The sequence below is a fragment of the Zosterops lateralis genome (assembly GCF_965231275.1).
Source record: "Zosterops lateralis genome assembly, chromosome: 18".
Taxonomy (NCBI): domain Eukaryota; kingdom Metazoa; phylum Chordata; class Aves; order Passeriformes; family Zosteropidae; genus Zosterops; species Zosterops lateralis.
Window position 1 is genome coordinate 8,636,063 of NC_139778.1, and position 15,916 is coordinate 8,651,978.

The 15,916-nt window shown below is 40.1% G+C and overlaps 1 protein-coding gene across 1 annotated transcript in view; it reads right to left on the reverse strand.

The window, feature by feature from the left end:
• The window catches only part of SMURF2 (SMAD specific E3 ubiquitin protein ligase 2), a 58,714-nt gene that overhangs the window by 22,668 nt on the left and 20,130 nt on the right, over positions 1-15,916 (reverse strand). Inside the window, exons 2-4 of the mRNA XM_083874594.1 lie at positions 8,670-8,708; positions 7,013-7,121; positions 149-282 (exon numbers count right to left, since the gene is read on the reverse strand). Coding sequence (XP_083730720.1) covers positions 149-282; positions 7,013-7,121; positions 8,670-8,708 — 282 coding nt within the window. The remainder of the gene's footprint in view (positions 1-148; positions 283-7,012; positions 7,122-8,669; positions 8,709-15,916) is intronic.

The window sequence follows — 15,916 nt, forward strand, 5'->3', positions numbered from 1 at the left end:
ACAACAGAACAAAACACCACCACAAACTACCAAACCATCTGGAATAGACAAGCTTTATAAAATCCAGCAAAACCCCAATTAACTGTCATTCTTTCAAAGCATGTGCAAGCAAGCTGAAAGAGAAGAAACTCATCCTTAGCTTACTTACATCCAGTGTCTTTAAGGCGGTTGATAGCATTTGAAAGAAGCCTCACACAGCCCAGAAAACCAGCTCCCTGCTTTTTATGAATTTTCTTGTGATTCCACACGCTGATTGTTATTGAATCTGACTTCCCAATATATCTGAAAAACGTGGAACAAATGGCACTGTCAGTGGCACTCACTAAACACTTCGACGACGTATCAGAAATCACCTTGGGGGGAAAAATGATCATCAACCACTACATTAAAAATTTAACACACACTGTAATGGCAAGAGAGAGCAAGTCATCTGCAGGTAAAGATGTGCATTGTACTTCAATGGAAGCATGTCTCATGGAGGAGCTCACTTGACTACAAACTGCTCTAAAAGCCTGATTCTGGAAGGAAGCATCCACGTGAACCAACTGAAGTCAGTTCAAACAGCAACATGAGCAGGCTGCACGCTGCTCCTCCACCACAGCTCTCCAAGCAGCCACAAACATGCTCAGTTCCATGCCCCAGCCCAGTCTGTCCCAAGAGGGGCAATGCCAGTAGTCTGGGGGCAGCAGGAGCAGGGACAGAGGCCCCAATGCCCGACAGGAGCCGGGAGCTCCTCAGGGCTGCTCCTCCAAGCCCCAGGAATGCAGGGACCCTCTGCAGGTGCTCCCCAGCACCCAGGGCTGTCAGGCCAAGCCATCACACAGCTGCAGTTACCTGAGCCCTGGGAGGCTGATTTACCCTCAGTCATGGATGTCTGGGACATACATTACATGTAACAGCCATGACAAGCAGTCCACACGGGGTTTTAGCTGGGATATGCCATGTTCCCCTCCTGCCCCTGCTCACTCCTCTCAGCATTCCCACGGACATGCTTGGCAAAACCTGGATCCGTGTTCACTGCCTTGGGGAAACCTGGACACTATAGCCTGCGTTACTTCTGCTTTTTTCATTTGAAGCTTTGTTCTTTAGAGGCAATTACTTTGTGAGCTTGTTTTTGTTTTCAAAACGTTCAGAGGACAGTTTCAAAACACTCAAGATAAATCAGTGATTGCCAATACTGAATTATTATGGCTGTTTCAAGTTGAGGGAAATGAATTTGTAACTGTGGCTTAGATCCCAAGAACTGCTTGTAGTTCTCTCTTCCCAGACCACAAATTCTGGTCTTAGTTTAGTTCCAAGCGCTTCTTTTTTGTTTGTTTTTGAATGAAAACTGATCAACCAATGTCTAAATACATCTCCCCAGTGACTGTGACTTTATTGGCTTTTAAACATCTTAATATTTTCATAAAGATAGAAATGATACTGTCAAGGTTGGCAAACCAAATAATTGAACTAACTGGCATGGCTTGAAATTACAGCTGTGATCAGGTTAACACTTCTCCCATTTTTCCTTTTCCAAAAGGCAGAACTTTTACAACTTCTTTTTCCCACCTGCAGACAGCAACTGACCCAAGAAGACAGAAAAGCCTCATGGTTTAAAGTAACCACTGCACATTTACACAAAAACAAAAAAACCCAAATGAAACACAAATTTCACATAAAAAAGTCCCGAAGATTTTTGAATAGTAAACTGATTGTATAACATAGGTCAGATTTTTGGCCTTACAACCTTGACAATGCCAATTTTGCATAAAGAAACGAGATGAAGATGGGCAATCACGTGCACAAGTTGCAGTCTACAATGCTTTATGTACTTAAAATAAATTCTAATGAGAACAATTTAGGTGCACTTAAAAATAAAGACTTATCATGACCTGTCTTGAATTTTCCAGTTTTCCTTGTTGCTTTAAAAAAGTCAAAGGTATATGGTTAAACACAATTTCATGACAGAACAGTCTGAATAATATGCAGAACAGCTGAATACACAACACAGTTTCCAAGAATTCCCATAATGTTTCAGGGTGAGGTTCTCAGGGTTGGGATGAACAGTCACCATCCACACCAAGCAGGTGAGGATTCCACATTCCACTGTAATCTGCTCTTGATTTCTGCACTCAAAAATCTGGGCTGGTTCACACTTGTAAAGGAAATAGCAAGACAAGCTGCATTTTTCCAAATCAAAATGTCTATTTTTTTTTAATCAAGTAAGAAAAGAAACAGTTAAGTAACATCTAGTTGGCTTTACAGCAGAATGTTTCCTTTACATTTCTGCGTCATTTCAGGCATAAAAACCCATGGTTGTATTTAGAGAGTGACAGTAGGACAAGTTGACATTTCCAATTCATTTGGTGGATAAATTACATTTGTTTTACATCATCTGGCAATAAAGTTCCAACATAAAAGCCTGAGCTAGGAATTTTATTTTTTATTAAAAAAGAATGTTCCAAAAAATAAAGTGCAACAAACCAATCTAGAAACAAAAAAAACCACAACCCCCCCCCCCATTCTGTTGGATGACTCTCTCTTCCTCCTTGTAATTAAAGTTCTTGGAGCTTACTTTTTTTTTTCTTCTATCCTATCAGCAATGTCTATTCCACAGCTTCAGTACTTGAACAGAGATAACTGGATTAGTATTAATGAAGTGGAAACACAGAAATCCAATTGTATAGACATTTTGTTGACGTCCACAATTCCTGAACCTTTAAAATTAGGGCTCTGATTAAGAACTGCATGTTCAGAAATTAAAATTTCCCTACTCTTAGCACTTCCATTTCTAAGGAAAAAAAAAAAAAACAAATTCATGCCTTACTAGAAACCTCTACATTAAATAAAAATTTAGAACACAAGGACAATTGTTATTTTGTCTACTGCTGAGGAAGGTTTGGTATCAAGTGACTTTTCATCCCCATGGCATTACATACACTTTCCCTGAAGAGTTCACCTTGCTGGAGAAATGTGGAATGAAGAAAGTGGAAAAAAATATTCCTGAAAAAACACACCTCTTCCTGATCACAAGCCAGACATACTCCCTCCAGAAAGAGAGAAAAATGCAGCATCACGAGGTATGAACTCAGGTTTGGAAGCCAGGAATTCCCTATTTCTAATCCATGCTGTCACACAGACTGTTTTTACAACCTGGACGAATTACTGGGTTTGTTTCTCCATTTTCCCATTTCTGACTTTTTTTCTAATATAATCTCAGTGTTCTGCTTTGAGCTACCAGCTGCTTTCCGACTGAGGAGAAGAGGGTGTGAAGAGATGGAATGAAAAACAGGATCCCAGTTTTTTTCTCTCCCATCTTCCATTTGCTTCCTTCCTGGCATTGCTCACCTCTGCAGTAGCTGAAGGGTGTTTTGAGCCCTCTGGGATGGTCACCAGGACCTGCCAGGGGCTGTGGCTGAGGCAGGAATGGAGCACATGGTACTCACTGCCTGCTGCAAAGGGCTTTGGCTTCACCCAAAGGGCCTCAAGCACCACATGGAGAAGGAAAAGCAGTTGCACAGAGCTGTTTGGTGGCTCTTGAGGAGCTAATCCAGGATGGGACTGTCTAAAGCAGCACCAGGCAGAGCTGCTGCCTTCTCTCCCTGAGAAAAATCCAGGATCCTTAGCATTATCTAAACAAAATACAGTCAGAAGATTGGGGGAGAAAAGTCATTCTGCCAGGGCAGTGCAGCAGCCTGAGGATATGAAGGCACCAAAGAGTACTGGAAGCTGCAATGAGGAGATTTTGGGAAGATGAGGAGTTATTTGTGGGAGGTGGGTGAGGTTCCATTAGAGAGAGATCACAAAGGAGAAGAGTCCATGTGGACTTGAAGGGCACAGACTAAAGCTGGGAGCAGAAGCAGGTTTTGGTGGAGACCATGGTACAAACACCTTTCAAGGGCGATGTGACCTGCTGTGCCCTAAGGGCAGAGGCTGCTGGGGAGGCTGGGGCAGACTGGGCAGGGCAATATAGGAGAGGTCAGGATACCAAAGGAGGGCAGAAAGGGGAAGGAAGAGAAAAAGGGGATTTAAGTTCCTGAACTGCTGGCTTAGGTAGTTTAGCTCTGAACGCAAGAAGTCTGTAAATGTGTCAAGTCTGGTTATTCAAAAGCTCTGAGGAAAGGCCTGAACAATAGGAAAAACACAAACAAGATTGAAAATAAGGAAGGGGAACACTTCCAGGGCAAGCATGGTATTTTACTGACATTAAACTACATCCAGACAGCAACTATTTGGCAATTTCTTTCTGGAAAGTCTCCCAGATTCCCCCTCTCTACACACACCCATCTAGGCTGAAGAATCCAAGCAGCTAATTCAACCACTTCCTTTTCACACTAAGATCTGAATTAAGAACGACATAAAGCAAAAGCCAACCCCTCTTTACTCTTTATAACACTGCAGAAGCCCTTTTAAAAAATTCTTATACAACAGAATATATCCTTATGTCGAATCAGGTTAGCAAGGCACAAAATTCTCTTGGAATTAGTAACTTAATTCAGACATTTCTGCATAAATGTATTACAACAGCTCCATCTGACTGTGCCGTTTGCATCTGCCATCATATGATACATGAAAAAATTATCTTAATATCTGGTGTAGATGAAAGGTGAGACCTGACACTGAGTACACTATACAGTAAAAAATTACCTTACAATAATAGGCAGGCAGTGAGTTGTTGTACCAAAGAGATTTAATCTTTTACTGCTGTTTTAAATAGGAAGTGAAGATAATGTGACTGATGTTTATAAACAGAAATATATTTCCCTAGAGTAATAAATAACAGGTGAGACTAAAAAAGGGGTTAAATTATTATCAAGAAAATTTGGAGAGGGAAAGGATTATTTTCTAATAACAAGGCCTGACATAACACTAAATTTTACTTTGGATTAGAAATACTGTCAGAAATACTAGATATACTTCTGTCATGAGGGAATTCAACAGCCAGAGTCAAACAAAGTAGTTTTCCCTAGAGGACAAGATTTTATATTGAAAATAATACACTAAATCAACAAAATCTATTTTTTAAGGGAACTTCTTCTCCGATCAAGAAAAAAAACCACCACCCACAAAAAATACTTCACACAGGTCTAAATTCCTTTGGACAATCCAGCAAGAGATGTTTCAAATCTGCTCAAGCAAAACATTCTGCCAGAACCCCTCTTTTTCTCTCTGCTTTTTATAATATATTGTGGATTGCAATCACAGTCTTGGAAAGACAATACAGTATCCAGATACAACCATGGCTTGTTCTATAAAACAACCTAAAAATACCTTCTCATCATCCTTCCTTAAAAGTTATAACCAGAAAGGAATTTTTTCTAAAGATTTTACCGCTTTTTTCCATTACTCTTGTTGCATATCAACATCCTCCCTCAGTTCCCATGTCCTCTGCTTCTTTTCTCCAGAAGGGAATCAAATCATCAGCCCATGGAGCACTGAGCATCCTTTACATCCACTCCAGACAACTCCACTGTCCCATAGCACTTCAAACTGGCCAGTACTGGGGCACTCACGGGGAACCAGCAACCTCCACACAGAATTTTGACACCTTCCACACAGAATTTCACAGAGGAGTAAGTGCCCACCTTCCTCCTGCAGGAGAGGCCCTTCCCCAGCTGTTCAAAAGTTACAGAAGGATTTGCACTGAGCCATACTGGCAGCAGTTTCCACCTTCCATCCCTGGAAAGCTGTGCATTAATGCTCATTAACAGACTCATCTAACTAAAAAACAATCAAAGTCTGTGCTCGGTTTCAGGGATTTCTCCTTAGCTCTACTCTGATCCTTGGAGAGGACGTGGAAAGGCAAAAGGCTGAAACCTCCATTCTGTACAAATCAATATTTTGATAGGTTCAGTACCATTAAAAAAACAAATTAACTTAGAATTTTTTCAATAGAAAAGAGAGCCATCTGCTATACATGAGCTTAAAACTTGTTTTGTATCAATTTCTCTAATGAATATGAATATGAAATCTCACATGCAGAATCTAAGCTTGAACTAGGTTTGGATAATATAACTATAATATTATTTCACTTGACTGCCATGATACTTTGTTAAGCTGTGAAGAAAATGTTCTGTATCCTGCACTAACACATTATAATCAATGACTTCACATATTTAGTCGTGGATATTCAAATAAGGAGTAGATCAAGACATGACTTTAAACCAGGCCTCCCATATTCTGCTGAGAGACCCATCGAGCTGCTTTCCTTCACTAGGAAAAAGAGAGACAAGAAATTGTCCGTGTATACCACACTTGCTGCAGGTTTGGTGATGGCCAAAGTTAACATAAATACGCTCAAACAGTTTCTAATAATATAGGACAGGGAATGGAGCCATGGGGGAAAAGTCAGAGATCAGAACAGGAGAATACAATAATGCAAAACAGGTCGTTTCTTTTCCTCATCTTTCATCCCAAGGAAAAAGATCAAGAAAAAAAGACAAGGAAAATAAAGCATGCACAGAGACCTACATAAAAATCAAAGCTTTAATAACTTATGTTGTAGAGAAATATTCTATGCTTCAGAAAGAGAGGAAAATCATGACATATATGTGCCATACTGATTCTACTGCTCAAAAGCACCAAAAGGTGCTCAAGTGATGATAACAATAATTCAGAGTGAGAACAACAAAATGACAGAAAGGAGAGAAAATTGAACAAAAGGCAGAGAAAAAGATAGTGTAGCACCACAACAGACAAAAATTGCACCAAGAGAAGAGCAGTTTGAGGAAAATACTGTCAATTGCTTGCTTCATTTTACGGAAGTGTTAACATGAAAATACCACAATAAAACAATGCTGTAGTCCATGTAAGCATGCTGCAGACATCAGCACCATGAAAACAAGTGCAGTGTTTAGATTTTGAGCTAAATGATAAAGTGGAATTTTGCTCCATGTACTTTTCATTCAAACTAATGAACTCTGGGATCCTTTCCAAGCTGTACATAGGAAAGGATAATGAACATCTGACATTGTCTGTGTCATTTAGAGGATTTCACTTCAAACCTTTGGTTATCACTGTTACCACCTACAGGTCATAATGCTGATTCCATTTGGGATCAAGTGTATTCTTCACAGTATCTGTAGAATGGCACTGGCCAGATCCGTCCACCACAACCTTAGCAAAGGGATCAGGAAGTCCTAAGAGGAGGAAAAGAAAAAAAGCTACCAAGTGGATCAGGATGCTTTGAAGTCCTCTATCATTGCTCAGTTATTTAGTCTTTCATTTCAAGATTTATTTGCCTTTTATTCATAAATGGCAAATAAATTAATGGGAATAACATGACATATTAAGCACAGGAAATGGATAAATTAGCAATTCTTTTCACTGATATGGACTAAGAGAAAGTTGTGTAAGTCAAACACATTGGGGAAAAAAAAATCTGAACACCCTAATCTTCCTAATTCAGGTTTGAGTAAATTCTCAGCATACAAAGAAACCAAAGGCAGAGAAAACAAAGTTACATTCTTTATATGTTTCAGATCAAATCATAGTTTTAATTTTGGCTGATATTGGCGTAACAGAGAATTGCCTATAACAGGTAATTCTTGCTTTTAGGATCCAATTGGTGTGCTGCTGGCTTTGTGCTCCATTTGCTGCCAGCTCAGTACCTCAGAGACACAGAACACAGGTTCATCTGAACACCAAAGAATCAGTGTAAAGATGGTGCTGAACTCGAGATCCAGGGGTGGAAAAGCAGCAGGAGCAGAGCAGCCCACGACCAGCACCTCCTGCTGAACTGACACCAAGGGATGGCCCCACCACTGATGCCCCAGGTCCTGCCCTTTTCCCCTCACACTCATTCATTCCTCCCCTCTTAGAGGGCTGCAAGTCAGCCGGAGGAACCAAGGTGGGGAAATCTGCAATTTTGTCCCAGCTGCACTTCCTCAGGTGACTCAGCCAGAGCTGGTCAGGCAGTGCAGGGCTTGGGACAAGTGTCATAGAAAGCACGTGGGGACAAACGAGTGGGACCTTGGGACATCTGTGCTTCAGCATCACACACTGCAGATCCTGAGGGTTTTTTTCAGGCATGATCAAACACCCAAGAACTTGCAATCAATACAGAAATTCACATATAAGCAATGTTTTAGAAGTATCTCAAATCACAGCATAATTCTGGATTGTTGCCTCTTCAATTTCTTTCCAAAGCTCAGGTCTGCTCTTCCAAATTCCTCCCAGGTGGGAGGTGGCAAGCAGGTGATCTGTGCATGCAGGACACAGACAATAACATTCCTTTCTGCCTCCTTCATCTAATTCTTAGCACTCCTTTCAAAACATTATTAAAATTAATTAAAATATAATTTCAGAGTACGTTGGTGTTATGAGGTGGTTATTAATAATTAAGGAGCCCATCTGTTTGCTTGACAAAAACTTCTTGTATGAAAAACGACTTAATAAACGTATGACACTAAATTTGAAAAACATGTAATTTGCCTAAGTGGGTACATTTGTTTCCCACTCCCATAAAAGCAGAGAGAGTGTGTCAGTGTTTTAATTATTATTATGATTCTGTGATGAGTGTCACCTAAGACAAAAAATAGAAGCCCTGAAATGAAAGATCAAAGCCTTCAGTCCCCTCACTGCAAATATCTTAATATAATAATCATATGCAAAACACTGAACTATAGAACTTGCACAATATTTATTCCATCTATAAATAAATGTATAAAACTGTAACAGCTACTTACGGAAAAAGTCCTTTTTCACCAAGTTTTTTGCACACAGTACTGCAAGAAAAACAGATATACAAAATTAAGTCACTGATGGCCAACTTTGTTTTAAGTTATTTTACCTGTCCAGCACTTCAGAAAATCCTGCTTAAAATAAAACAAACATAAATGAACTGTGTTCCTTCATCATTTATATTGTCATATGAATTAACTCCTGAAAGCTGAGCTGGAAGTGTCATCTTTTAGCAATTTACCTGTAGGCAGTGGAAGTGAGATGGTCGTTGTTTCCTCAAGCAATAGTTTCACGTGTTGGTTTTTTTTTTCCCCTCTCAAGTGTTTTGCCAACTGTGAGTTCACCAGAGAGAGACTTGGCTGGTTCACCATAATTAGTGCTGGGACACAAGCAGGGGCTTATGCTCAGTTCTACAGCCCAGCAAAAGATTCCTTGATCATAAAAAATAGAACATTAGGCAGCCAAGGCTTTTCTGTTGTCCTGCATAGTAATAAATAAAAGGTTTTACCTGAAAAGCATTTGGGTGGAGCACACTAGCTTCTAAAGCCAGAGTTTTGATGGTTCCAAAGATATCTTTTATTTGTAGCAGCTGATAATTGTTCCAGGCTTTGTTTGTTTGTTTGTTTAAATTAAAAGGAAGGAACATTTGCATTTGTCAACTAAAAATACCCAGGGGAAAACAATCTCCTATGAGAATTAATTTAAACAAACAAACAAATAAATAAAAGGTCAAAGGGGACAAATTTCGTATAAAGGTGCCAAGGTACACAATGAAGACTTCTCTTCACAAACTGCACCACTGCTCAACTACTATGCTTATCTATTATCACAGGTTTAGTAAGCAGGAAATATTAGATTCCCCTGTGAAACATTAAAATATTTACTGATAACACAAAAGGATTCTTGGGGATTGAGCAAAAGCATGAATTCCCACAGCTAGTATTAAAAAAAAAAGGGGGGGGGGGGAGGGGGAGTGGGAAGGATTATTTGGTTGGAACCTGATGCTGCAGGAGATTCCTCATTGTATTATTCCCTTGGGTATTTTTCCTATGAGATCGCCAATATTTATTACTGCCAGGAAATCCAAAGACAGAGAAGTGCATCCAATAATCACATCCCACAGGCACCACCTAAAGCCAAACACCATTGGTCATCCTTGCCCTCCCAGAATACCCTCCCACTGATCCTGCAAGGCTCCTGATCCCCCATTTCTGCCTGAATAAAAGCAAGCAGAGGCAATCCATGAGCCCTCCCATGGAGATCTCCACAGCCAGGGTAGAGAAGCACCACTCTGGACAGTCCAAATAATGGAATTCATGTCTTCCCAATTTTTACATTCATAAAGATGCTGATTTTAATGAAGCTGCTTTCCACTGGAATTCAGCACTGTAAAACGTGGCTACAACTCTGTTCAGGTCTGAGGAGTTTTGGTCCTCCATAAAACACAAGGAGATGCCAATCAGTGGCTACAGGAAGGCACAGAACAACCTCCTCACGCTGACCTATTCCACAGGAAAGGGACATAAAAGTTCCCAGGAAAATTTCAGCACAGTAGTTTGATATAAGGGGCTGCTAACAACACTGTTGTCCTGAAAAAGAAGTGCTTGGTTTCAGGTTGGTACTGGCTGGGGTTTTTAAAAGATGATAAAAGTAATAAATAAATTTCTCTCCGTTCAAAGACATACTGTTAATTGTAAAAAGCAGAGCTCCATTTAAGAGATTTTCATCCAATAATTTCAATCTGAACAGTCAACAGTAATAAAATACTAATAGAGAGTCAAAAGTTTCAGGTATTTCTGATACCCATTCAAGAACACACAGGAAAGATATTGTCACATCACCGCTCCACAAATCAAATAAAGTTCTTTGGATGGTGTAATAAAAATCCACAAATACCAAAAGCCTCAATGTGCCCAACAATCAAAAGATTACTCTATCCAGAACACTGACAACAACTAAAGGCTTTTGAAAAAAAAGAGGCAATGGGAAACTGCTTTTGCAGCTCCTTAAGGTTTTATTACACTAAGAATATCCTCAGGTGAGTGATAACACAAGAGACATCATCTGCCCAAAAACTGCAATAGGTTATTGCTCACCAGCCACCTTTCATCTAGTGGTGAAAAGCTTCAAGTAATATACATGCTTATACAGATGGCAACTTCTAAAAATATCTAAAAATAGATGTAACTATTGTCACAGTTTTACCCATTACAAGTAATGAGAAGTGGCAAGTGAAACTCGGGGCTTAAAATCCAGTAGTTAAGTCAAAATTCATCTACAGCACAGCCACACAGGGTGCTCCTGAAACTGTATAATGTCCAAGATAAAAGAGGTTCAACTATTCTTGTGAGAGAAATTGTAAGGTTAACAATTACAAACATTTCTTTTCAAAAATAGAGCAAGCCTGCCAATGCAGTTTAACCGAAGTCTCATTTTTATAAGATTGGGCACATGCAGAGCACACAGACTAATAACTGCTTCCCCAACAATTAGCCATGAGTGAACAAACTAATATTTTTGGCTCAACTTTTCTCTCTCTAGTAACCACATTTAAGGCAAGTCAGATGTCAACCCACTCTGCCTTTGTCAGGTTAACAAAACAGGAGAGATGCTGAGAAAGCTTCCATTAACAACACTCTCTCTGCCAGGTATTTCTAGGTGAAAAAGCCCAGGTCCCAGGAGCTCAACTCAAAGCAAAACAATCTTCTTCCACACACAGAGCTCTCATCTATCTCAGGACTTTTTTTGGACAAAACTTTTCCCACTGGTGGGAAAAGTACCAGAGTTTACGCTCCCCTTTTCTAACAGTTTCAACACTGTATTAAAACCCATTCTGAATATTCTGATAACCAGCTGATTAATAGTTCCTTGAGAATAAAAGCTAAGGAAGTTTGGTTTCCTATGGATTTATGTTTCATGGCTGACTGAAGGCTGTGGCTGAGGCTTTTCCCACTGGGCATTCAGACAGACCCTCTCCCACGCAGGCTCTCCCTGGTCCGGCACTGCAGGAACTGCTGCAGCTTTTTCCTCTCACTTCAGGTCACTGCCAGGGGCTCCTCTTTAGCCAGGCAATGGTTCTCACAAAACTCACGGGATTTAATTATCTTCGAGTCTTCTATCCTAGGTTCAACTGAAGCTAAAGATTCAAAGACCAGAAAGAACCAGAGGGAGATTTCTTTCCCTTGACAAAGCCGAGTTAAAGGGCCGATGATTCTGGACCACACGCTCATCGTTATCAGATCTGCACAGCCCCACCACTATTGGATCCTCTGGAGGCACAAGGGCACTGAAGAAGGTTATTTATTATTTGGATGTGCTTGTTTTAAGGCACTTTTTTTTTACAATTATTTTGAAACAAGAAGTTAAGCTATTTAAACTTGCCCTGGAACTAGAATGCAAACCAATGGCTGGATATACTGAAAAAAAAAGGAGGGGGGGTGTGTTGTACCCTAAGTGCATCATCAAATGTCATTAATGGCTGCTAGCACACGTGTAGATAAAGTATTCATTACAGAGTATCAGTGAGTCAATGGATAGCTATGTTTCTGTTTATTACAGACTTCCTGGGTAGTCTACAGAAAGGAGAACATTAATATTCCAATATATACGTGCCAAGACAAACAGCACATCAATTTTACATAGCATACATACATTAATTTTTTTTATCATGCTTTATGATCTCATTCTAACATATGCTACAGGTCTGCTCATAGAAATGTAAAAAGAGCATAATGTTATAAGCTACCCAGTCTCCTTCTATGACAGCTTTGCTACATAGTCCACAAATATTCAAAAACAGGAATTAAGTGAATCATATTTGCCAATTTCCTTTTTCTGATTTATTACTCCTGTGACTGACGAATGGTTTACTGAAAAATAGTTTAACTATTATAAGTAAATGCAAAATATTTAGTATCCCCAAACCCCTGAAATCTGTGTTAGCTATTAAAATTTACATGCAATTATAGAGGGGGTGAATAACTGGCTGAACTCACATAAAAATTGAACAGAATTATGACTATTAAAAAGGTCAATTTTACAGAAAGATAAATATTTCCCTCTCATTTTCTGAACTCTGTTTATTCTTTTTGCTAGTTACTGAAGAATTCTTGTTACAACTACTGCTTACTTTGGAACCATTTTTACAGAAAAATCAAACTTTTAATGACATCAAGCTGTTGTTAGGGAAGGCATCCTATGTTATACATTACCACTGGTTTTTTAAGTATTAAAAAATGTGTTTATTTCAGAATAATAAGTATATCAGTAACACCAGGTCTCCACAGTTAGAGGGAGGAAGAACATGAAGCCCATGAAGTGGGAAGGGAGCTCCAGAGTAGGAAGCTTGTGTTGAAAACAAGTAAAAAGTGATAAAGATCTATGAGATTTCACAGAATCACCACCTCTCAGACATGAGCTCAGAGTCTTCAACGATCTATTCACCTCCAAAGGCTGGGTAACACCAGAATGAGTGCTGAGGAAGCAACATTAGAAGGAAAGAAAGTGTTATGTGAATTCAAGGAACTCGGACACTTAAGGGCTGTGTATTCGACCCTTGTGGGTATTTCCAGCCTGTATCAAACTGTTTGTAGCCAATTTGTTCACCATATTCACCTGCAAAACAGGAACACCACTACTTCACAGGTAGCTTTTAGTGTTATGTTACCTGCATGTTTGTAAGCTCAGTTATCTGTTATAATGCACCCCTTGATTTTTGACAAATGAGAAGGTTTAAATGTATTTGTACCCAGCAGCGTGAGGTACAAACACCGACAATCATTTTACAAATATATTAGTCTTAAAATTCCTATGTTAAAAATAATATTGCTTAAGCCATCTTAAGTAAATAGTTTTAAAATGTGTATATTTGAGACAGACCAATATTATCAAAGAAACATTAAGGAAGACAGGTAAGAAAATAAAAAAAGTCGTGCCTGTCCATGGAAGTGAGCACACCAGCTGCAGAAGGAAACACACAATCAACACATTTAAGTCTGTCCATGGCTCAGCAGAACGCCCCCAGCCCACGCCAGCCATCCATAAGAGCCCACACTGTGTCAACAGACAGCCCTGAGGTTATGGGGAGGAAAGCACTCGGTCCAAAGCTAAGATTATGTTTTCTAATCTTCTGGCTTTCCACGTGTCATCACCACAGAAGAACAAGTTCAGCCTTCTGAATCCAACTAACAGTTTTAACGTTATCATTCCTGCTGGTTTTTTCTTTCCCCGAGGGTTTTTCTCCCAGAAAAAGCGTTTGTTCAGGAACATATGTAACACACAGGAGAGCGACAGGCTGCCGATCAATTTTTACCACAATGGCTTATTTTGAAGACAAGTCTTTCTTCCCCTACAGAAACACCATCTTTTACTGAAAGCCATTAGCGTTGGGTTTTGTGATCACATCCCAGTTGTTTGCATGTTCTACGCGGGGCAATACAATCACCGAAATAAGTCCCAGCTGTAGAAACACAATGCTGTGCTGTTGCTAATGTGTGTTGTACTGATAATGAATGGCCGTCTATGCTTTAATCTGAATAAAGCTCCCAACTGCTCTGCCTCTCCTTGCCAAAAATTCCCCTTCCTCCTCCAGACTGTGGTTGCATTCCAATTACACTGCTGATTGGAATGAGCCTGCTTGGGGGAGGGAGAGGGAGGAAGGCAAATGAAGCCACACTCACGCCCCTCCTCGCCTTCACGGCTGCCCCTGGGACCCAGAAATTGCTCGGGTGTTTGAACCTAAGGCTGACATGATGTACTTTTCTCCACACTGTACAAAACTCTTTGCAAATTCACTTATTTCTTTTAGAAAGGCCATTGGTGACAGGCAAACAGCGCACTGTGCACAGGTTCCAGCAGGATGGCTCAATACTTTAAACATTTTTAAACAAATTCCTACTGGTTTCTTCCATTGTTGGCACGCTCAGGAGAAACGTATACTTTTCTGCTAGCGTTCCCTCCTTGGACCTGCCTGAATTCCCACATGGGAAAATACAAAACAGGAGGTCTTCAACCATTTATTGAACTAAGAGCTGTAAATAACGCCGTATGGGTTTTGCAAATACAGCTGTTGAGTTAATAACTTCCTCAATTAAGGTTTTGAAATAAAATTGTTTACCCCAACTATTCACATGAAGTTTTATTTTACAGTTAATCTCCTTGAGGAATTTTTCTGAGGTTCCATTTCCTCTGAAAGGTGCTTTTTATGCAGATGAACAAAAATGTGATGGAACGTAATCGTAAAACTAAGAGTTTACTTTTGCTTAATGAAACTCCTGCATTTTTGAAGATTGCAATCGATTTTTGTCAAGAAGGGACACACAAAGGCAGGTAAACCTAGCAAAGACTATTTTACAGGTGTACAGGGGTTTGGAGGCAAGGTCTTGCAGCATGAAATGGGTCAGAACGCAGCAGCTGACCATTATTCCGAGCAGGAGGTTTCATGTTGCACCCAACAGTACAGGGGGCTGCAGCTGCTCCTGCCTCAAAGCAGGTCCAGCCAGCACAGGGATACAAGGTAGAGCAGGAAGCTGAACTGGCTTAACAAAAAAATGAACCTTCTGGGGAGAGGGATTAGTTCACCGTTGGCTCCTAGAGCTGCACAGACTGATCCTGCAGTCACGCCATCTGCAAACCCGCGGCAGAGGAAGTGGCAGAAGCACATGGCTGCAGAGCAGGGAGGATCAGCCAGGCTGCCCTTCCTGCAGTTGTGCTGGAGAAGTGCACCCCATAAAACAAAATGCACCCCCCACAATGTTTTATTTTTAATGTAGACATATGGGTTTTTTTTCCTCTGGTCTCTATTTTGCAGCTCCAGAAATTTATTTTATTAAAAATAAAATTAAATTAAAAAGCAGATTTTGCCACTAGTATACCAACATAACAGCTAATGCCCTTCAGGCTTTTAGAGACACAAAATTCTTCTCCTTAAACAGTCAGCTTTTCCATTTCCCAAAGCACACTCAGAAATGCAGAACTAAAACACAAAAAAGCACTTCTCTCGCAAGTACACAGACAATTACTTCCAGGCTGCTCTGTTTTACTTACAGACAGCTGCTCCTTCTGTGTCTCACGAAGCAACAGAAATTCAGAATAACCCAATGAGCTCTAGAGTCAGTACAAAAAACACGTACACACACACAGAATGGTAGGACCATAATTTCCCCCAATACTTAATTGTAAAATTCAGCATCACCCAAATTAATACTCCAAACTCCACCCTCTGCAGGGCCCAGGGCAGGGAGCACACAGAGCT